This window comes from Physeter macrocephalus, chromosome 15 (assembly GCF_002837175.3).
Source record: "Physeter macrocephalus isolate SW-GA chromosome 15, ASM283717v5, whole genome shotgun sequence".
Classification (NCBI taxonomy): Eukaryota; Metazoa; Chordata; class Mammalia; order Artiodactyla; family Physeteridae; genus Physeter; species Physeter macrocephalus.
This window is the reverse complement of record NC_041228.1, coordinates 1674887-1695864: the sequence shown is the minus strand read 5'-3', so window position 1 is coordinate 1695864 and position 20978 is coordinate 1674887. Positions and strand designations below refer to the sequence as shown.

At 61.2% G+C, this 20978-nt stretch overlaps 1 protein-coding gene and 1 pseudogene across 1 annotated transcript; both read right to left on the bottom strand.

Annotated features, from left to right (window-relative positions):
• Positions 1 to 345: 345 nt before the first annotated feature.
• Positions 346 to 15065, bottom strand: LOC129392854 (uncharacterized protein C8orf90-like; annotated as a pseudogene).
• Positions 15066 to 15460: 395 nt separating this feature from the next.
• C15H8orf90 (chromosome 15 C8orf90 homolog) lies at positions 15461 to 20260 on the bottom strand. Its single transcript, XM_055091322.1, is given in 3 exon segments — positions 15461 to 15616; positions 15618 to 15964; positions 20182 to 20260. Coding segments are annotated over 3 exon segments (582 nt in total).
• Between the last annotated feature and the right edge of the window lie 718 nt (positions 20261 to 20978).

Here is a 20978-nt window from a genome sequence, read left to right as displayed (position 1 = left end):
GGCCACCTCCCCGCCCACGCCCGCGACGGACATCACCAATCAATCAGGGCGCATGTCTGGCTGGGCTGAGAACTCGCTTCAGGATCTTCTCAACACCGAAGCAGAGGAAGCCCGGACCCACGGTGCAGCATCAGCCACAGCGCAGGACCTACCTGCCATCCCCCCGGTGACACGGGGCAGGAATCGGCACTGAGGGCTGGAGGTGGGGCTCCAACTCTAGCCAAGGTTCTAGTCCACGGGTCACCTCACCAACGTAGGGGACCACAGAGCATTTGCTTTGGCCCCACGCACGCAGACACGCAAGACTCAGCCCTGCCAGGAGCAGATGGCACACAGCAGAGAGGATCACTCAGAGTGACAACAGTCCGGGGGAGAACCCCGGGGGATCCCAAGCCGGGGTGTGGGAGCGTCCACGAAGGCTTCCTGGAGGAGGTGTGCAAAGTAGGTGGGCGTGACCAGGAGACTACCTGTGCCAGAGAGGTGGACAGCGGAGAGCAGGGAGGCACCCGGGCGCCTGGTGGTGGCGTGGGGGTGAGGGAAGAGTCACTGACTCCCCGGGGCCATGGGCACACGGGGCCCAGGGGGACAGCACCTGCACCTCACCTTTGAGCTTTTGTGGGCTAAGAGGTGCTCGCCCGGGAGCACAGACCCGGAGGTGGGAAGACAGATGTGGTGCTGGCGCAGGGGGCGGAGGTGCGGGAGTGGTGCGGTAGCCACGAGAAGGCTTAAAGGGAGGACGGGGCCGGGCCCCACTGGGCAGGGTGGGGCTGGTGAGAGGGCAGAGACCAGCCAGGAGGGAAGGGAGAGGCGGAAGTAGGCAGGAGGGGCTGCAGAACGCTGTGTCCTGCCCCCCCCACCCCCACCCCCAGCCCCTCCGAGCAGCGGCTTCTGCGCCTTCGAGGGGGCCTTGTGGACACATGTCCCAGCTGGGCTGGTTCTCAGCTTGGGGGCCTCAGGAGAGTCCCTAAGCCCTCTCAGACTCAGCGTCCTCATCAGTAAAATGGGCCTAAAATCACAGAGCTCAGAGAGCTGGGGGGACAGAGAGGGGCGAGGGGGCCGGGGCTTCAGGAACCGTGAAGGCCTTTGTGTTATTTGTGACCACAGACACACACACACGCACACGCCTGCACACACACACAGACGCATGTGCACACGCATACACACGAGCACGCACACGGGCTCACATCTGCACACCCACCCACGTGCACAGACCCTCATATGCACACTCGCGCTCGGGGCTCCGCACACCTGTTCTCACGCCCCAGTCTTCGCAGCTGTGGCCTCAGGAAGGATTAACAGACGTCAGACTGTTCCCCGATTGTAAGAAAACACCGACCAAATATTCCAGCTAATAAACGGATTTCAGACCCGATAAAGAGGAAAACACAGAAACAACGTTCAACGCGTGAGCCGCGGAAAGCCCTCCGAGCGTCCTCTGGGCCCTGGGAGGCGAGCCCACCCCTTCCCTCCCCGACACCCCGCCCAGCCTGACCTCCCAGCAGCGAGCCTGGGACAGACCCGTCCTGGTGTGCAAGCTTGGGGCTGGCTTGGGGGCTCGGCGAGCGGGGGCCCCCCCTCCTGCTCCCTTCCCAAGCAAGAAGTGGCAGTTTTTAGAAAGTGTCAACTTATTCCCAGCTGTTGCTGCCAAAAGAAGAAAAAAAGAAAAAACTCTCCTCAGTTTCAAGGAAACCCACAACAGCTTCAGAAAACCGCGTGAGCATGGTGGAGGTGCTTGTTTCCCTGAATACTCAGCAGAGGCCAGAGGCCCCCCGTTTGTCACGCAGTTTGGAGCCGCGGGGAGTGGGCCGGGCAGGCCAGGCCGGGGACCCCTTCAGGGTCTGGCATGGTTCCTCCCCTGGCGACGGGCAACGCCAGGCTTCCTGAAAGGCAGCCTCTTTTCTCTTTACTCCCAGGAATAATGGCTCTTGACATAAACGACTCCCGCTAGCAATTAGCTGTGATTAATGTACGTCTGGAGGGGGTGGGCGAAGATCGCATACTCTCGCATTTGGAACAAACTCGAGTTGAACAAGAGGGAGGGAGCTCCTGGGGAATTTTTCCAGCACTCTGGGCCTGGGAACCGGCTGAGGCCAGTGTGGCCGGTGACTGATGACAGGGTGGGGGTCAGAGGACTGAGGCCCACCCCAGGGACACTCGCCCGTCACAAGACCTCGATGGCTAGGGGAGATGCCGGCGGTCCTGCGGCTGGGGCCAGGCTGAGCGCGGACACCTGCGTCCTCTCCTCCGATTAGCACGCACCGTGCACCCCTCACTCAGTCCCACAGATGAGGAGACCAGGGATGGGAGAGGTCAGGGAGCTTGGCCAGGGCTCAGGGCCATCACAGGAAGCGTGGACTCTGGAACCGGAAACCTGCTGGTCACCCTGCCCGGCCATGGTGGCATAGCTTAGTCTCCCCCACTGGGAAAGTGGGGGACGATGGGACCGGCCTGGTCTGGGGCTAGGATGCTCTGGGGCCCACAGGAGCCCAGCAGATCCGTGAATGCCAGGATACCCTGTAAACCTCCAGCCCGCACCCTCCAGGGGGAAACCTGCCCTACCACACCCCCTCTCTGCCCCCCCGACCCCCCAGCCCCATCCCCAGGATTCCCGCTAACTCTATGGTGGTGGGAGAGAAGGGACGCCTGGGCCATCAGCTCCTCTTCTTAATTTAATTTCAGGGCTCGTTAGCATTCAGTCATTAAAGGCCATGGGAACACTCATCGCCCCGGCAACAGCCCAGAACTGGGGCCTCCAATGGGCCTCAGCAGCTCCTGCTGGTGACAGTCCCCACCCCACAGAAAACAACCAGCCTCGGGGGCGAGTGTCAGCGCTCCCATTTCACAGATGAGAAGCCTGAGGGCCCGCCAAGCCGAGGGGCTCCAAGCGCACCCCTCCTGGGCCGTTCGAGCATCTCTGCCAGCGCCAGACAGGTCCTCCTTCCGTGCTGAGCCTGTGTCCCGCAGGCCCATCTGCCTGCAGGCCTCCACCGTGCTGAGGCTGCCGCCGCCTCGGGGTCCCCCAGGCCCCCCAGACGGCCTTCTCCACAGCCTCCCCATCCCAGGGGACGGAAACTCCACCCTTCCCGCTGCTCCAGCCCAAACCTTGGGCCTACCTGACTTCTCTCCCTCTCTGTTCACATAAACCTTCAGGAAACCCCACTGGCGCCACCCCCATTCCGCTGGGGAGATGAGTGGCTCAGCTGGATTATTGCAACAGACTCTAGCTCTCCCCTCCTCCATGGAGCCCGCCCCCGAACCTATTTCAACCCATGGCAGCAAAGTGATCTTTCTAGACCGGTGTTTCTCAGCCTTTCTTTCGTTATCTCCCCCCAACACCTAAGGACTCTTTTTAGACATGTTTTCCTGATTTGCCCCCCATGAAATTTTCATACCACAGATGAACTGTGCACCTCTGCATGTACTGTATGCATATTTGTGCTTCAAGCATAAAGAGTAAAATTTCTTCACCGCCCCCCCCCCGCCAAGAACCAGGTTTTCCCCCTTGGGGGCAAAATCACCACCCCTCCTTATGAGTGCATCTTTTAAAGCATCAATGAGATGGTGTCATTTCTCTGCTCCAAACCCACCCATGGGACAAGCCAAAGTCCCGTTCATCAGGTCCTGACCCCACAGGAGAAGCCGGCACCCTCCATTTCCGCCCACCTGGGCTCCCCTCCCCCAGTCTGCCTCCCCACCCCTTCCCTGGGGGCTCTGATCAAACCTCCCTTCTCTGATGGCCTCCATCCCCCGCCTGCCTGCCCGATGCCCCTCGAGCCTCTCAGCACCCCTGGATGGCAGCATTCCTGTGGGCCTGCGCCACCCTCCCCGCAGGGCTGGGGCTCCTGGCCCGCTCCCTGCCAGGTCCCAGAGCAGAGAGCCCGTCAAGTGCTCGGTGACGCCCTGGAAAGAAGTAGAGGGTGCCTCGGGGCAGGATGAGCCTGCTTTAAGGCCCTGCTGTCGCCCTCCTGCAATTTTACTAATTCTGAACACGGCCCCCCCAGCCCCGTCGCATGTTGCACTGAGCCTGAACGCTCTACAGCTGCTCCCGCCTGGGTCAGCCGGGGGAGGCTAGCGTACGCTGCAGGAGGAAACAACCCCCCAAATCTCAGGGGCTGGGGCAACAATGGGCTACTTCTCACTCACGCTGCAGGCGCTTCCGGGACTCAGGGTGGCGGAGGAGGCGCCGTCCCCAGTGCCACCGGTCACATGGCAGAGGGAAAGAGGACTCCAGGGGTCTCGCCCCGGCAGGAAGCGCCCTGGCCCAGAAGGGACAGATGGCATGGTTACCGCGACTCGCCGGCCAGCACTGGTCACCGACCCCACCCAACCGCAGGGGCCTGGCAGAGCAGCCGCCACCCGGGGACGTGCCAGAGGCAGGACAGGAGACATCTGGCTAAGTACACTAGTGGCCTCAAGGAGCCGCTCTGGCCCTGGTCCCAAAGCCCTACTCCAGAGCCAGAGCCCGGGGGGACGCCCTGGCCTCGGCCTTGAGCTCTTCATAGGCGCAGCTGCAGCCGAGGGAGAGGCCCCGACCTTGGCCTTGAGCTCTTCATAGGCGCGGCTGCCACCGGCCTCCACCCTCACTGTCATTCCAGGCTGAACACGGACTGCATGTAAGGGGGAGGGACACAAAGTGGTCCTCGCAGCAACTCAATTAATCCTCCATCGGAAGTTCTAACACGATCAAATTGGGGAGCCCGCTGACATCATAACACAGTAATTAGGAACGACTTTCAACTCCCGGCTTCCTCTGAAGATTGTAATTGCAATTAATTAATTAAACGACCTCACTGTTCCTCAGAGTCTGTTCCCAGGAAACCGGAGCAGAGGCGCGGGGGTAGGGGGGGGGGGGGCTGACCCCTGTTCCCAGCAGCCCAGGGATCAAAGGGAGCCGCCTCCTTTGGATACGGAAGGCCGGAAGGCCGTGAAGCCTCCTGTCTCCCTGGGAACAGCACGGTGGCTGGGAGGTAGAGGGAACCCCCCCTCTACCCTGAGTCCTGCCCTCCTCCTGAGGACCCCCAAGATGCCCAGCCCCTCTGCTCTGCAAGGCTACAGCCCCGGGTCACATTCGCACATTCAGAGCCCCCACTGCTGCCCAGCGGGCTCTAGGAGCGGAGGTTCCGCGTGCACGCGGACAGGTCACATCCCTGCCGCACGCGTTGCTGCGCCAGCGGTGCTGCGAACGACCTGGCGAGGCTGCCGGTGCCCTGAGCGGGGGGCGTGGAGAGGAGGTGTGTTCTGGGCTCCAGGGTGGAGAAACAGGGCCCTGCACAGAGGAGGGGCGGCCACCCTGGGTGAAAGACAAGGGAACAAGTGCTAGCCGCTGGCAGAGTGGACGATCCCGGTGGAATCAGCTGCCTCTCTGTGGGCTCTCACCGTGTGCCAGGCCGACCCAGGGGCCAGACCAACGAGATCGCCCACCCCCACCCCCCAGCAACCCGCCCGGAGGCACCGTGAGTGTGCTCCTACCTACCACTGAAGCCCCAGATTAGTGATGACCAAAGGCTGCCAGGCCGGTGGGTGGAGGACCCAGTATCCTAGCAGAGGTCCGTCGTCCCCCGGAGCCCGGACTGCAGCCGCTGCCCACCCCAGGGAGTACCAGGGCCCAACCTCACAGCAGTCGGCCCCTGACACAACAGCCACAATAGTCAGTGCAGACCACCAGGCGTGGTTCTGAGAAGACGGCAGAACCTTCTGGCAAGTCAATGGGAGGACGGTGTGGGTGAAAGGTTGCCACCCAGATCCGGGGTCTGCAACTTTCAAAAGAAAGTGTTTCCCTCCAATTTCCAAAAATAATTGGAAGCATCATTCTTAAAATTCTAACCCCTCAGCCTAAGACTTGAAAGCCAGCCCAGGATAAGACAGTGAAGCCAGAGGGAGAGGCACGCTGCCTGGGAGATCATGCCTGAGGAAGGTTAGAGCGGCGGGGCACAGATGTGCTTTGAGCATCCCAGCAGCCAGAGCAAAAAGGGCAAGGTGAGGGCTCCACAGCTCTCCCTGTGGTGGAGGGCAGCAAGAGACCCTGTGTCCCTGAAGGGACTGCCCAGACACGCGTCTAAGGGGCAACGAGCAGATGTCCTGATGTCTCCCAACCCCCAACCCAGGGGCTTCTTGATGCAGGAAGTCTTCCCTCTCCAAATACTCTGCCCTAGCACTGGACCCGGCACTGAGTGGGGTGGCCAGCAGACAAATTATATGATGAACCTGCTTCACATGAAACAGCAGAGGACCTGCTGTGGCCATTTCTGACCAAGTTTCTCCCTGGGAACAGCATATTTAATTGGAAGAGAAAATGCGTGATTTGGCAGAAAAAGTCAGGCCTGGGGCCAAATCCCAGGGCTCACATCTCCTGGCTGTGATGGACACGGCGGTCATCTCCCCACCATCCCTTCCGTCCGCCTCAAGCTGGTCCACCATAGTGTTCCTGGCCTTGTTCTTAGAATCCAGTCAAGGTAATCCCACCCTCCGGTCACAGGGATTGGTTCAGGAAACACATGCCTAGGCCAATCAATACAGGGTACTCTCTGGTTCAGAAGTGGGCACATGACCTTACTGGACCAACAGGCCATTCAGGGTGGCTTCTTGGGGCTTGAGGCAGGTTCATTCTTCCATGAGAACTCTGGGAAACCAGTGGCCTCTCTCCTTCTCAGCGGCCAGGGAGACTGAAAAGGCAGGAGGTGCATCAGCCATGCTGCCGCCATTGAGGTAGCTAGTCCGAGGGCTAGATCAAACCTTGAGCCCCTGGATCAAACCTTACTTGAAGCTCAATTTATTTCTGGACCTTCCAGTTACATGAACCATTTTTGAAATTTTTGTGGTCTAAGCCTATTGAAGCCAGGCCTTCTGTGGCTATAACGTGGAGTTCTAATACCATGCTGGCTTATAGTCTTGGACACGTCCCTTCCCCTCTCTAGGCCCCAGGGTCCTCTTCCATCCACTGACCTCACGGAACTACGGGGAAGATGAAATGATGCAGTGAATGTGAAAGGGCTTTGGGATTCTAGAGCCTTGTGCCCCCATAAGGGGGAGGCCGTTCACCGAACAGTGAGCCTCCCTTCTTGCTCACCGCGCTCTGGCCTCACAGCCCCTGTCCAGTCCTGTGACCCTTGAAGCTTTTTTTATTGCCCAGCCTTTGCGCAGGCTGTCCCCTCTGCCTGGAGCACCCTCCCCCAAAGTTCACATGACTGGCTTCTCACTCTCCCAACCTCAAGCACCACCTCCTCCGAGAGGCCCTCATGACCACCCTGTTTGAAATGGGGTTGTCCTTATTCATTTTCTTCATAGTACTTACTGCTGTTTTGCTTTTGTTTTAAAATCACATTTGCTTCTTTAATAGGTTACTTATTTGGGGTCTTTCTCCCCTAGGTCAGTGCTTCTCAAACTAGTGGTGATAAAGGACCGTCTTTTTTTATTTCCAATCTGTCACAGACCAATACTTTCATAAACTACATTTCTAGAAAAATTTCTACTTAAAGAATATACTAAATATAAACCCCAAATTCTTATTATTACACTTTACAGTCATAAAACTACTCTGACAACTTGTTGTAAAAGTTTCTAAATGGTTACTCCCCATTTCTGCTGCTTTCGGGCGAGGTACATGCTTGGTCCCCACAGGACAATGGAGGTAGTGATTAAACACTGGCTTCCCGGGGCTTCCCTGGTGTCACCGTGGTTACAAATCCACCTGCCAATGCAGGGGACACGGGTTCGAGCCCTGGTCCAGGAAGATCCCACATGCCGCGGAGCAACTAAGCCCGTGCGCCACAACTACCGAGCCCGGGCACCACAACTGCTGAAGCCCGCGCCTAGAGCCTGTGCTCTGCAACGAGAAGCCACCGCAATGAGGAGCCCACGCACCACAACGAAGAGTAGCCCCCGCTCGTCACAATTAGAAAAAGCCCACGCACAGCAACGAAGACCCAACGCAGCCAAAAATAAATTAAAAAAAAAAAAAAAAAACACTGGCTTCCCCGTCCCCGGGGTGGGATGGCAGTGAGGCATGCCCCACGCTGTCTCCCGGGGTCTCCAGAGGGACCTCCAGTCGCCCACAGGCCTAACTAGCTGTACGACACGCCCTTTATGGACTTCTTTCCCTTCTCTGTCTCACTTCCTCCGTCCCCTACCTGTGTTTCCAAGTGTCACCTCCCAAATAAACCACTGCACGCAAATCTACGTTTAGGGACTGCTTCTGGGGCAAAACCCAAACAATTAATACACAACATAGGATATACGATCTCTACTGTTGTAATTGCTGTTACCCCATCGGGATTCACATGCGTAAGGATTACAGTGTAACCATCGCGCGTCTCTATAAAATTGGAGAGACGAGTCCACAAGAGGAATCTGCAGCAGGGCTGGGGTTCTTACGGGGCCACCTGCAGAGGAGAGGGAAGCTGAGGACCCCTCTTGGAGAGCCTGAGCCCCTCTCCTCCAGAGCTAAGCATTTCCTGTCACTGGTTCTCCTGCAAACCAAGCAAGACTTTGGAGAAACCATTCCTGCCCACGACCAGAAAGCTATAAATAACTCCTGGATTAGAAGAAAGGAAGAAGAGCTCTGATTCCATCTGTACTCGAGTGAGAATGCGTCCTCCCGGCCCGCCCCACCTCGCCTGCACACCTGGAATCCAAACCCCCAACAAGAGGAAACCTGGGCCTTTGGTCTACAGGTCAGGGGAGGAAACCACTGGGGTCCTGCACGCAGTGGCTCTGCCTGGCCGCTGGCCTCCCACAGTAGACAGGCTCCTGCCAGGGCTTGTCACCTACAGAGGGAGATGCACCCAGGATGGAAGCCAGCTCACTGATGGCCGTTCGGGCCCAGCCACTTCTCTCAGCCCCACAAGGGTTGGGGGGGCAGGAGGCACACCCTTCTCCACAGAGCCAGCACGGATGGCCAGCAGGACAGCAGCAGTCTGGGGACTGTGCCTGTGGCGCTCCCACCCCGGCACCCCTTTCCCTGTCACATCCCCTCCCCCACCCACCCTGTGCGCCAGCTCCTGGTGTCCCCTCCCCTCTGCCTCTCCACCTACCGCCCACCCCAGATCCTGATGCCCGTCATGGAGAACAGGAAGCCTGCTGCACTTGGAATCAGACACACGGGAACCAAATCCCAGCTGCATCCCGGAGGAGCTGGGACCTGGGGTCCTGACCTGCAGGATGGGAGCGCCGATGCCCGCCACAGGGCAGGGGACACGGGTTCGAGCCCTGGTCCAGGAAGATCCCACATGCCGCGGAGCAACTAAGCCCGTGCGCCACAACTACCGAGCCCGGGCACCACAACTGCTGAAGCCCGCGCCTAGAGCCTGTGCTCTGCAACGAGAAGCCACCGCAATGAGGAGCCCACGCACCACAACGAAGAGTAGCCCCCGCTCGTCACAATTAGAAAAAGCCCACACACAGCAACGAAGACCCAACGCAGCCAAAAATAAATTAAAAAAAAAAAACAAAACACTGGCTTCCCCGTCCCCGGGGTGGGATGGCAGTGAGGCATGCCCCACGCTGTCTCCCGGGGTCTCCAGAGGGACCTCCAGTCGCCCACAGGCCTAACTAGCTGTACGACACGCCCTTTATGGACTTCTTTCCCTTCTCTGTCTCACTTCCTCCGTCCCCTACCTGTGTTTCCAAGTGTCACCTCCCAAATAAACCACTGCACGCAAATCTACGTTTAGGGACTGCTTCTGGGGCAAAACCCAAACAATTAATACACAACATAGGATATACGATCTCTACTGTTGTAATTGCTGTTACCCCATCGGGATTCACATGCGTAAGGATTACAGTGTAACCATCGCGCGTCTCTATAAAATTGGAGAGACGAGTCCACAAGAGGAATCTGCAGCAGGGCTGGGGTTCTTACGGGGCCACCTGCAGAGGAGAGGGAAGCTGAGGACCCCTCTTGGAGAGCCTGAGCCCCTCTCCTCCAGAGCTAAGCATTTCCTGTCACTGGTTCTCCTGCAAACCAAGCAAGACTTTGGAGAAACCATTCCTGCCCACGACCAGAAAGCTATAAATAACTCCTGGATTAGAAGAAAGGAAGAAGAGCTCTGATTCCATCTGTACTGGAGTGAGAATGCGTCCTCCCGGCCCGCCCCACCTCGCCTGCACACCTGGAATCCAAACCCCCAACAAGAGGAAACCTGGGCCTTTGGTCTACAGGTCAGGGGAGGAAACCACTGGGGTCCTGCACGCAGTGGCTCTGCCTGGCCGCTGGCCTCCCACAGTAGACAGGCTCCTGCCAGGGCTTGTCACCTACAGAGGGAGATGCACCCAGGATGGAAGCCAGCTCACTGATGGCCGTTCGGGCCCAGCCACTTCTCTCAGCCCCACAAGGGTTGGGGGGGCAGGAGGCACACCCTTCTCCACAGAGCCAGCACGGATGGCCAGCAGGACAGCAGCAGTCTGGGGACTGTGCCTGTGGCGCTCCCACCCCGGCACCCCTTTCCCTGTCACATCCCCTCCCCCACCCACCCTGTGCGCCAGCTCCTGGTGTCCCCTCCCCTCTGCCTCTCCACCTACCGCCCACCCCAGATCCTGATGCCCGTCATGGAGAACAGGAAGCCTGCTGCACTTGGAATCAGACACACGGGAACCAAATCCCAGCTGCATCCCGGAGGAGCTGGGACCTGGGGTCCTGACCTGCAGGATGGGAGCGCCGATGCCCGCCACAGGGGAGTGGCCGGGCCCCAGAGGGCCACCACCCCCGCTATCCCGGGTCCCTCCCCTCCCACATCCACCCCTGGCCTGGCCAGCCCGCCCCCGCGGCCTTTCCCACTTACCCCCCTTCACTCATTATCCCTTTGGGACCAAGTGGACCTCCCGCACCACCGCTGACGCTGTCTGGCCCCCCCGGGGCGGCCCCGGGGTTCTAGCTGGCACCAGATGCCCCGTGCGGGTGCGTCCGGCAAAGAGCCTCGGGGCGGGAGAAGCAGAGGCACACTCTTTATTCATTTTCTCGGGACGCGCTAACCCAGCCTGGGGGCGCCCCCGCCGGGGGAGGCGGCCTCAGGCCCCCCGGGCCCCGGGAAGGCGCTGCCGCCGGTGGGCGCGGGCAGGGGCAGCGCGGGGCCGGGCCGGGGGCCGGCAGCCGCGTGCACGTAGCTCCGCGCCAGCTGCTCCAGGCGCCGCCTGCGCGCCGCCGCCTGCGCCGTGTTGTGCAGGGGCCGCAGCAGCGCGGGGGGCGGCGCGGCCGGGCCCCGCAGCAGGAAGTCGAAGCCCGTGCGGTCGCGCGGGTCGTAGAAGCGCGGCCCGCGGGCCGGGTCGGGCCCCGGGGGCCAGGCGAAAGGAAAAGGCAGCGTGAAGTCCTCCGTGAGCACGCGGATGGCGAAGTCGTCCTCCTTGCCCAGCGCGCAGTAGGCGCGCCCGATGCCGCGGAAGTGCGCCTCCCAGAGCTTTGCATCCCCGCAGTAGATGTCCAGGAACGGGGGCTCCAGGGTCGCGGCGGGACCTGCGGGAAGGGGTCAAGGAGCGGCCGGGATGCGCGACCACCTGAAACTGTCGGGGTGGCGAGGAAAGAGGAGAAGGGAGAACCCGCCACCTGGCTGAACCGCGAAGACCAAGAGAGGCCACGTGGAGGCTGAGACGGGCGGGGGAGGCCATCCCCAGGGACAGCACCAAGGAGCTAGGAGGGGCAGAAAGGCCCTAAGGGTGTAGAGTATGGCTACTAAATACTATCTGGGCGGAAAGTTCCAGAAGGAGAGGGGTCTGGATAGTTTGGCGGGACCACACAGGGCCTGCTGTGGACATGGGTTCATCCCCAGACAGTGGACTGCGGCAGGGGTGACCTGGTGGCTCTTGGTTGAAAGTTGATCCTGGGCCCCTGCAGAGGATGGACCATGGCGGCCCAGCTGGAGGTCGGGGCAGATCCAGGATGAAGTAGGACAAGGACAGGATGAGCACTCAGCAGGGAGGACATCGAGGGGCCAATGCAGGGCCTTGTCGATGGAGGTGGGGAGGAGCCCTGCCTGGGTGCAGCGACCCTGGGACGCAGGGGGCAGAGCAGCTTCACCCGGGAGAGGGGTCAGGTTGGAAGCTGCGCTGGTCTATGCCTGTTGGACAGCACCCACCCCCACCCCAGGAGCACGTCCCAAGAGAAATGGGGACATCTCTGATCTCTGTGACTCACACGAGGATTCCCAGGCTGCGGGGGTCTGGTGAAATCTCGGGGTCCGCTCTCAGAGAATCACGTGTGTATAGACACAGCACTGTGCCCTGGTTTGGGGTCCCTCCACCCTTGAGGCCCATCCATGGCCCCAGGCAGCAGCCCAAGCTGCTGTTCCACGCCCACACCTTGTCTGGGCTGCTGAGCCAGCTCTGGGCCCCTCGTTCAGGAGACCTTTCCTTCCTTCCTTCCTCCCTTCAGCAAAGCCTTAGCTCTGGGGCTACTGAACTGAACGAAGCAGCCGTGGGCCCTCTCTGGGTATAGACAAGCCTCAGGGGACACAGGACAGACCGGGCAGCTCCCCGGGGACAGGCAGGACTGGGGGGCCTTGGAGGAGGCGATGAATGAACCTCTGACCATGAATTCTCAGGTCCTCCTCCCAGCACCCCAGCGAGGGGGTGACAGTACTCAGGCCGTTTTACTGGTGAGGATGCAGACCCAGAGAAGACACACACTGAACTGACTCACAACCCCAGCTGCGTGATGTGATCACGCTCCACTGTGCCACACCCACCTGGCTCAGGAGCCTCTGGACAGTGATTCTCCTCCATTCACACAAGTACCCTGGGGCACCTACTGTGTGCCAGGCTCCACCATAGCTGCGCACAACACACACTCAGCTTCTCCCGCGCCAGGGCCAGGAGCCGGCAGACCTGGGTCAGAGGTCCTACCTTCCACCTGGGAGAGCCTGGACTAGTCTTTTAACTTCCTTGAGCCTCAGTTTCCCCTTCTGAAAAACGGAAACAATCAAGCCTGATCTGCCGCCCTCGCAGATGAGGCCACGACGAACCTCTTTGTCACTGGAAAGTGCTTTCGTGGCTCAGTCCCGCAGGCAACACCAAAGCATCTGCTCCCAGAGCCGCAGACACAGGTGGGAGAGGTGGTGGACTGGCTCTGAGCAGGGTGTGAGGCCAGAGGGGCCGGCCTGGGGCCCATAGCACTCAGCACCTTGGACAGATCCAAGGCAGCCTTGCAGGAGCCTCAGATTCTGACGGGCAGAATGGCGGTGCCCCCATCCCAGGCAGGCTGCCCTGTCCACCAGGACACCTCCTCCCTGAAGACCTCCAGGGTGAGCAACTGGAGGCACAGCACTGCCCTGGTGTCCAAAGCACTGGCCTGGCCTCACACTCAGTACCAGCAGGTGGGTGGGCTGTCGGGAGGGGCTATGGGGTGTTGCTGTGGGCTGGAGGTGAGAAAAGCTGTAGAGAAGAGGGGAACTGTGGATGGGCCTCCAGGAGAGGAGAGGAGTGGGCCCCGGGGCACAGGAGAGGAGTGACACCCTCTGACTTGCACTTAGCCAGGTGAGTCTGGTGGCTGTGGTGCAGACAGGTGAGGGGTAAGGGCAGCAGCACAGAGGCCTTGAGGCAGCCAGGACAGTGATCCAGGGCAGAGGGGCTGGGGGGGCAGGGGACACGGGTTCGAGCCCTGGTCCAGGAAGATCCCACATGCCGCGGAGCAACTAAGCCCGTGCGCCACAACTACCGAGCCCGGGCACCACAACTGCTGAAGCCCGCGCCTAGAGCCTGTGCTCTGCAACGAGAAGCCACCGCAATGAGGAGCCCACGCACCACAACGAAGAGTAGCCCCCGCTCGTCACAATTAGAAAAAGCCCACACACAGCAACGAAGACCCAACGCAGCCAAAAATAAATTAAAAAAAAAAAACAAAACACTGGCTTCCCCGTCCCCGGGGTGGGATGGCAGTGAGGCATGCCCCACGCTGTCTCCCGGGGTCTCCAGAGGGACCTCCAGTCGCCCACAGGCCTAACTAGCTGTACGACACGCCCTTTATGGACTTCTTTCCCTTCTCTGTCTCACTTCCTCCGTCCCCTACCTGTGTTTCCAAGTGTCACCTCCCAAATAAACCACTGCACGCAAATCTACGTTTAGGGACTGCTTCTGGGGCAAAACCCAAACAATTAATACACAACATAGGATATACGATCTCTACTGTTGTAATTGCTGTTACCCCATCGGGATTCACATGCGTAAGGATTACAGTGTAACCATCGCGCGTCTCTATAAAATTGGAGAGACGAGTCCACAAGAGGAATCTGCAGCAGGGCTGGGGTTCTTACGGGGCCACCTGCAGAGGAGAGGGAAGCTGAGGACCCCATCGGGATTCACATGCGTAAGGATTACAGTGTAACCATCGCGCGTCTCTATAAAATTGGAGAGACGAGTCCACAAGAGGAATCTGCAGCAGGGCTGGTGTTCTTACCGGGCCCTGCAGAGGAGAGGGAAGCTGAGGACCCCTCTTGGAGAGCCTGAGCCCCTCTCCTCCAGAGCTAAGCATTTCCTGTCACTGGTTCTCCTGCAAACCAAGCAAGACTTTGGAGAAACCATTCCTGCCCACGACCAGAAAGCTATAAATAACTCCTGGATTAGAAGAAAGGAAGAAGAGCTCTGATTCCATCTGTACTGGAGTGAGAATGCGTCCTCCCGGCCCGCCCCACCTCGCCTGCACACCTGGAATCCAAACCCCCAACAAGAGGAAACCTGGGCCTTTGGTCTACAGGTCAGGGGAGGAAACCACTGGGGTCCTGCACGCAGTGGCTCTGCCTGGCCGCTGGCCTCCCACAGTAGACAGGCTCCTGCCAGGGCTTGTCACCTACAGAGGGAGATGCACCCAGGATGGAAGCCAGCTCACTGATGGCCGTTCGGGCCCAGCCACTTCTCTCAGCCCCACAAGGTGGGGGTGGGGGCAGGAGGCACACCCTTCTCCACAGAGCCAGCACGGATGGCCAGCAGGACAGCAGCAGTCTGGGGACTGTGCCTGTGGCGCTCCCACCCCGGCACCCCTTTCCCTGTCACATCCCCTCCCCCACCCACCCTGTGCGCCAGCTCCTGGTGTCCCCTCCCCTCTGCCTCTCCACCTACCGCCCACCCCAGATCCTGATGCCCGTCATGGCGAACAGGAAGCCTGCTGCACTTGGAATCAGACACACGGGAACCAAATCCCAGCTGCATCCCGGAGGAGCTGGGACCTGGGGTCCTGACCTGCAGGATGGGAGCGCCGATGCCCGCCACAGGGGAGTGGCCGGGCCCCAGAGGGCCACCACCCCCGCTATCCCGGGTCCCTCCCCTCCCACATCCACCCCTGGCCTGGCCAGCCCGCCCCCGCGCCCTTTCCCACTTACCCCCCTTCACTCATTATCCCTTTGGGACCAAGTGGACCTCCCGCACCACCGCTGACGCTGTCTGGCCCCCCCGGGGCGGCCCCGGGGTTCTAGCTGGCACCAGATGCCCCGTGCGGGTGCGTCCGGCAAAGAGCCTCGGGGCGGGAGAAGCAGAGGCACACTCTTTATTCATTTTCTCGGGACGCGCTAACCCAGCCTGGGGGCGCCCCCGCCGGGGGAGGCGGCCTCAGGCCCCCCGGGCCCCGGGAAGGCGCTGCCGCCGGTGGGCGCGGGCAGGGGCAGCGCGGGGCCGGGCCGGGGGCCGGCAGCCGCGTGCACGTAGCTCCGCGCCAGCTGCTCCAGGCGCCGCCTGCGCGCCGCCGCCTGCGCCGTGTTGTGCAGGGGCCGCAGCAGCGCGGGGGGCGGCGCGGCCGGGCCCCGCAGCAGGAAGTCGAAGCCCGTGCGGTCGCGCGGGTCGTAGAAGCGCGGCCCGCGGGCCGGGTCGGGCCCCGGGGGCCAGGCGAAAGGAAAAGGCAGCGTGAAGTCCTCCGTGAGCACGCGGATGGCGAAGTCGTCCTCCTTGCCCAGCGCGCAGTAGGCGCGCCCGATGCCGCGGAAGTGCGCCTCCCAGAGCTTTGCATCCCCGCAGTAGATGTCCAGGAACGGGGGCTCCAGGGTCGCGGCGGGACCTGCGGGAAGGGGTCAAGGAGCGGCCGGGATGCGCGACCACCTGAAACTGTCGGGGTGGCGAGGAAAGAGGAGAAGGGAGAACCCGCCACCTGGCTGAACCGCGAAGACCAAGAGAGGCCACGTGGAGGCTGAGACGGGCGGGGGAGGCCATCCCCAGGGACAGCACCAAGGAGCTAGGAGGGGCAGAAAGGCCCTAAGGGTGTAGAGTATGGCTACTAAATACTATCTGGGCGGAAAGTTCCAGAAGGAGAGGGGTCTGGATAGTTTGGCGGGACCACACAGGGCCTGCTGTGGACATGGGTTCATCCCCAGACAGTGGACTGCGGCAGGGGTGACCTGGTGGCTCTTGGTTGAAAGTTGATCCTGGGCCCCTGCAGAGGATGGACCATGGCGGCCCAGCTGGAGGTCGGGGCAGATCCAGGATGAAGTAGGACAAGGACAGGATGAGCACTCAGCAGGGAGGACATCGAGGGGCCAATGCAGGGCCTTGTCGATGGAGGTGGGGAGGAGCCCTGCCTGGGTGCAGCGACCCTGGGACGCAGGGGGCAGAGCAGCTTCACCCGGGAGAGGGGTCAGGTTGGAAGCTGCGCTGGTCTATGCCTGTTGGACAGCACCCACCCCCACCCCAGGAGCACGTCCCAAGAGAAATGGGGACATCTCTGATCTCTGTGACTCACACGAGGATTCCCAGGCTGCGGGGGTCTGGTGAAATCTCGGGGTCCGCTCTCAGAGAATCACGTGTGTATAGACACAGCACTGTGCCCTGGTTTGGGGTCCCTCCACCCTTGAGGCCCATCCATGGCCCCAGGCAGCAGCCCAAGCTGCTGTTCCACGCCCACACCTTGTCTGGGCTGCTGAGCCAGCTCTGGGCCCCTCGTTCAGGAGACCTTTCCTTCCTTCCTTCCTCCCTTCAGCAAAGCCTTAGCTCTGGGGCTACTGAACTGAACGAAGCAGCCGTGGGCCCTCTCTGGGTATAGACAAGCCTCAGGGGACACAGGACAGACCGGGCAGCTCCCCGGGGACAGGCAGGACTGGGGGGCCTTGGAGGAGGCGATGAATGAACCTCTGACCATGAATTCTCAGGTCCTCCTCCCAGCACCCCAGCGAGGGGGTGACAGTACTCAGGCCGTTTTACTGGTGAGGATGCAGACCCAGAGAAGACACACACTGAACTGACTCGCAACCCCAGCTGCGTGATGTGATCACGCTCCACTGTGCCACACCCACCTGGCTCAGGAGCCTCTGGACAGTGATTCTCCTCCATTCACACAAGTACCCTGGGGCACCTACTGTGTGCCAGGCTCCACCATAGCTGCGCACAACACACACTCAGCTTCTCCCGCGCCAGGGCCAGGAGCCGGCAGACCTGGGTCAGAGGTCCTACCTTCCACCTGGGAGAGCCTGGACTAGTCTTTTAACTTCCTTGAGCCTCAGTTTCCCCTTCTGAAAAACGGAAACAATCAAGCCTGATCTGCCGCCCTCGCAGATGAGGCCACGACGAACCTCTTTGTCACTGGAAAGTGCTTTCGTGGCTCAGTCCCGCAGGCAACACCAAAGCATCTGCTCCCAGAGCCGCAGACACAGGTGGGAGAGGTGGTGGACTGGCTCTGAGCAGGGTGTGAGGCCAGAGGGGCCGGCCTGGGGCCCATAGCACTCAGCACCTTGGACAGATCCAAGGCAGCCTTGCAGGAGCCTCAGATTCTGACGGGCAGAATGGCGGTGCCCCCATCCCAGGCAGCCTGCCCTGTCCACCAGGACACCTCCTCCCTGAAGACCTCCAGGGTGAGCAACTGGAGGCACAGCACTGCCCTGGTGTCCAAAGCACTGGCCTGGCCTCACACTCAGTACCAGCAGGTGGGTGGGCTGTCGGGAGGGGCTATGGGGTGTTGCTGTGGGCTGGAGGTGAGAAAAGCTGTAGAGAAGAGGGGAACTGTGGATGGGCCTCCAGGAGAGGAGAGGAGTGGGCCCCGGGGCACAGGAGAGGAGTGACACCCTCTGACTTGCACTTAGCCAGGTGAGTCTGGTGGCTGTGGTGCAGACAGGTGAGGGGTAAGGGCAGCAGCACAGAGGCCTTGAGGCAGCCAGGACAGTGATCCAGGGCAGAGGGGCTGGGGGCCCAGCCAGGGTGGCGGAGAGAAGTGCTCAGATTCTGACTGTGTCTTGAAGGTGGGACCCACAGGATCTGCTGATGGAGGGGCTGGTGCGGGGGGCGGGGGGAGTGAAGAAAAGGGAAGACACCGAGGTTTCTGGCCTGAGCAACTGAAGGAAGGAAGCCCCATTTACTGAGAGAGGAGCAGCTTGGGTACGGGGAGTCAAGAGTCTAACTTTGAGCAGGGGATACCTTCAGACAGGCTGGGGAAGAGGCACAGAGGACAGTTAGCTCGAGTCTGGAGTTGAGGCGGATGGGGCTCCAGGCTGGAAGAGACAGACCTCGGGGAGATGGTACTGAAAGGCACAGGGAATCCCCTGGCGGTCCAGTGGTTAGGACTCTGCGCTCTCACTGCCGAGGGCCCGGGTTCAGTCCCTGGTCAGGGAACTAAGATCCCACAAGCCGCGCAAAAAAAAAAAAAAAAAAAAGCCACAGAACTGGATGAGATCGTGAGAAGAAAGAGAAGAGGCCTGAGAAGTCAGCCTGGGCCCTACCCTCACCAGTTCAGGGAGAGGAGGTAGAGCCGGCAGCGATGCTGGGAGCGCGAGGGGTTCCGGGAGCCAAGCGAGGAGGAAGGGAGGTCCTGAGCCGTGCACCGCCCATGTGTCACGTCCGGCGGAACCGGAGAACTGACCTCGGGTTCAGCAGCGTGGAGGTCATCCCTGACCCCGACCAGAGCTGCTGTAGCAAAGTGCTGGAGCTGAGGGACGGGGTCCAGTGGGTTCCAGAGCAAATGGGAGGGAAAGACTGGGAGACAGCAAGTATAAATAACCTTTTCCAGGAGTTTTGCTAAAAATGGGGAGCAGGGAAATAGGGCGGTAGCTAAAAGGGAAGGAGGGTCAGGAGACAGGATATATAACCGCGTGCTTTTATGTCGATGGGAAAGATCTCATGAAGAGAGAAAATGTCAGGATGCAGGAGAGGAGGGTGGAGAGGTGCTGGGGTCGTGGCCGTGGGCAGGAGGCAAGGCTGGGACAAGCGGAAAGCTGGCCTTGGCTGGGAGATGGGTGGGTGGTGCAGGAAGCGGGCCGAGGGCCCAGGTGCGGCTGGGTGCACCCGGGGTGCCGGGAACCTGCGGGAATCTTCTTTCTCTGTGAAAGAGTGGGCAAGGCCAGCAACTGAATGTGAGGAGGGAGAGAGGGGTGGGGGCTGTGGAGGGAGGTGCAGGGTGGCTGCTAGGAGAGAGGAGGGACTGGACGGTAGGAGGGACGCAGTGGGACCCGCAGCTCTTCACGGAGGTCCCCCTGCAGCTTGCAGTCAGGGATTTAAAGAGAGCGTTAGCGTGCTTGAGTTTATCCCCGGCTCGGCTCAGCTGTATGGGTGCAGGCGAGGAGTAGGCGGAGAGCCGGGGGGCGGGGGGTGGGGCCGGTACCATCAAACGAGAGAGGGCCCAGGGAAGGAGGGTGTGCGTGAGGGTGTGATGATCACGGCAGAGCCGGGTGGGGGGGCAGGACCGGCGGGAGGAGGCGGGAAACAGGCTAGAAACAGTGGACTGCGGTTCCACCCACAGAGTGCTGGGGTCCTGGTCCTGAGATCGGGGTCAGGACCCGGCTGCAGTCTGGATGCTGACAAGGCCAAGGACATGACCAGGGTGTAGGTGGCTGGGTGGGGGGACTGAAGGGCCAGGAGAAGGAGGAGATCACCAATGTGATGACAGCAGAGGTAGAGAGAGGGTCAGTGGCCAGAGTCCAAAATTCAAGGGGTGGAGGAGGATGACCTTGGGTGGGCTTGGATGACTGCGCTCCCCAGCACGTAGTGGGTGTGCACCTCTGAGCACCCTGGGATTTTAGGGAGGGGGGAGGAGGGGGGACAGAGAATGAACAGGAGGGGACCCTGAGGAGTGAGGGGGACCCTGGCCCACCTCCGAGCTCAGGGTCCAAGGGCTGCAGGACAGCAGGAAGAACCATCAGGGGATGAGGTCTCTGCCCCCACCCTGGCCCTGCCCCGGTCAGCGACCCTGGAGGAGCCGCCCCCCAGGAAGAGGGGGCAGAGCCACTGCCGCCTTTCCCCCCTTCTCAGAGCCCTGGCTGCCGTGGGCACCCCCTTCTCCTCCATCCCTCCCCGCACCACGCGTCTCACCTGGAGTGGCTACGGCGCGAGGGAACAGACCTGCCAGGCTGGGGTCCCCGGAACCGGTGGAAGCCATGTCAGCAGCCCGGGGTCAGGCTTGTTTACCTGGCTGCCCGGGAGACTGGGGGCGGGGCCGTCTGGGGAGGCGAGAACCCTGCATTTAAAGGAGCCCCACCTGGAAGTGGGCTGGGTCTGGGAGGGGGAGGGTCAGCAGGCACAGGGCCCCCTCCCCCACACTCCCACCGCTTAGCTGACCCTGCTCAGGAGTCGGGAGCCCACCCCGGCACTCAGAGACCTCCGTCCGCACCCCACCGACCCGCCCAGGTTAACGGGCCCCAGGAATCCCTCCCTGCTTGTTCTGAACCCCAGAGCCCCACGAGGGGCCGGGCGATCTCCAGCTCTGCTCTGAAAGCCCTCGGGAGTATGTTCTACGGTCGCTAACAAAACGGCACAGTGCCCTCCTGTTCACCCTCCTGTGTGGGCCCGCGGCGCGTGGCCAGGACGCTCCCCGGCGCGAGCACGAGCCCCGAGGACCGCTTCTGGGTCCCACGTCCAGCAGGGCGGCCCGGGTCCTGAGTGCTGTCGGGGATCCTGAGAAGCAACGGCCCGGAGCCCCATCAGCCCCCATACAGGGCTGACACCCTGCGCGGCACTAGCTGCCGCCCACCCCGCCAGCACTTCCCGCGTCCCTGCCCAGCCAGGCCCGGGCGGCTGAGGACCCGGCCCTCAAGGCGCTGGGGGGCAGGGGCGCAGCCAGCCCTCGGGCCTCACAGGCGGCCGTGCGCGAGTGACGC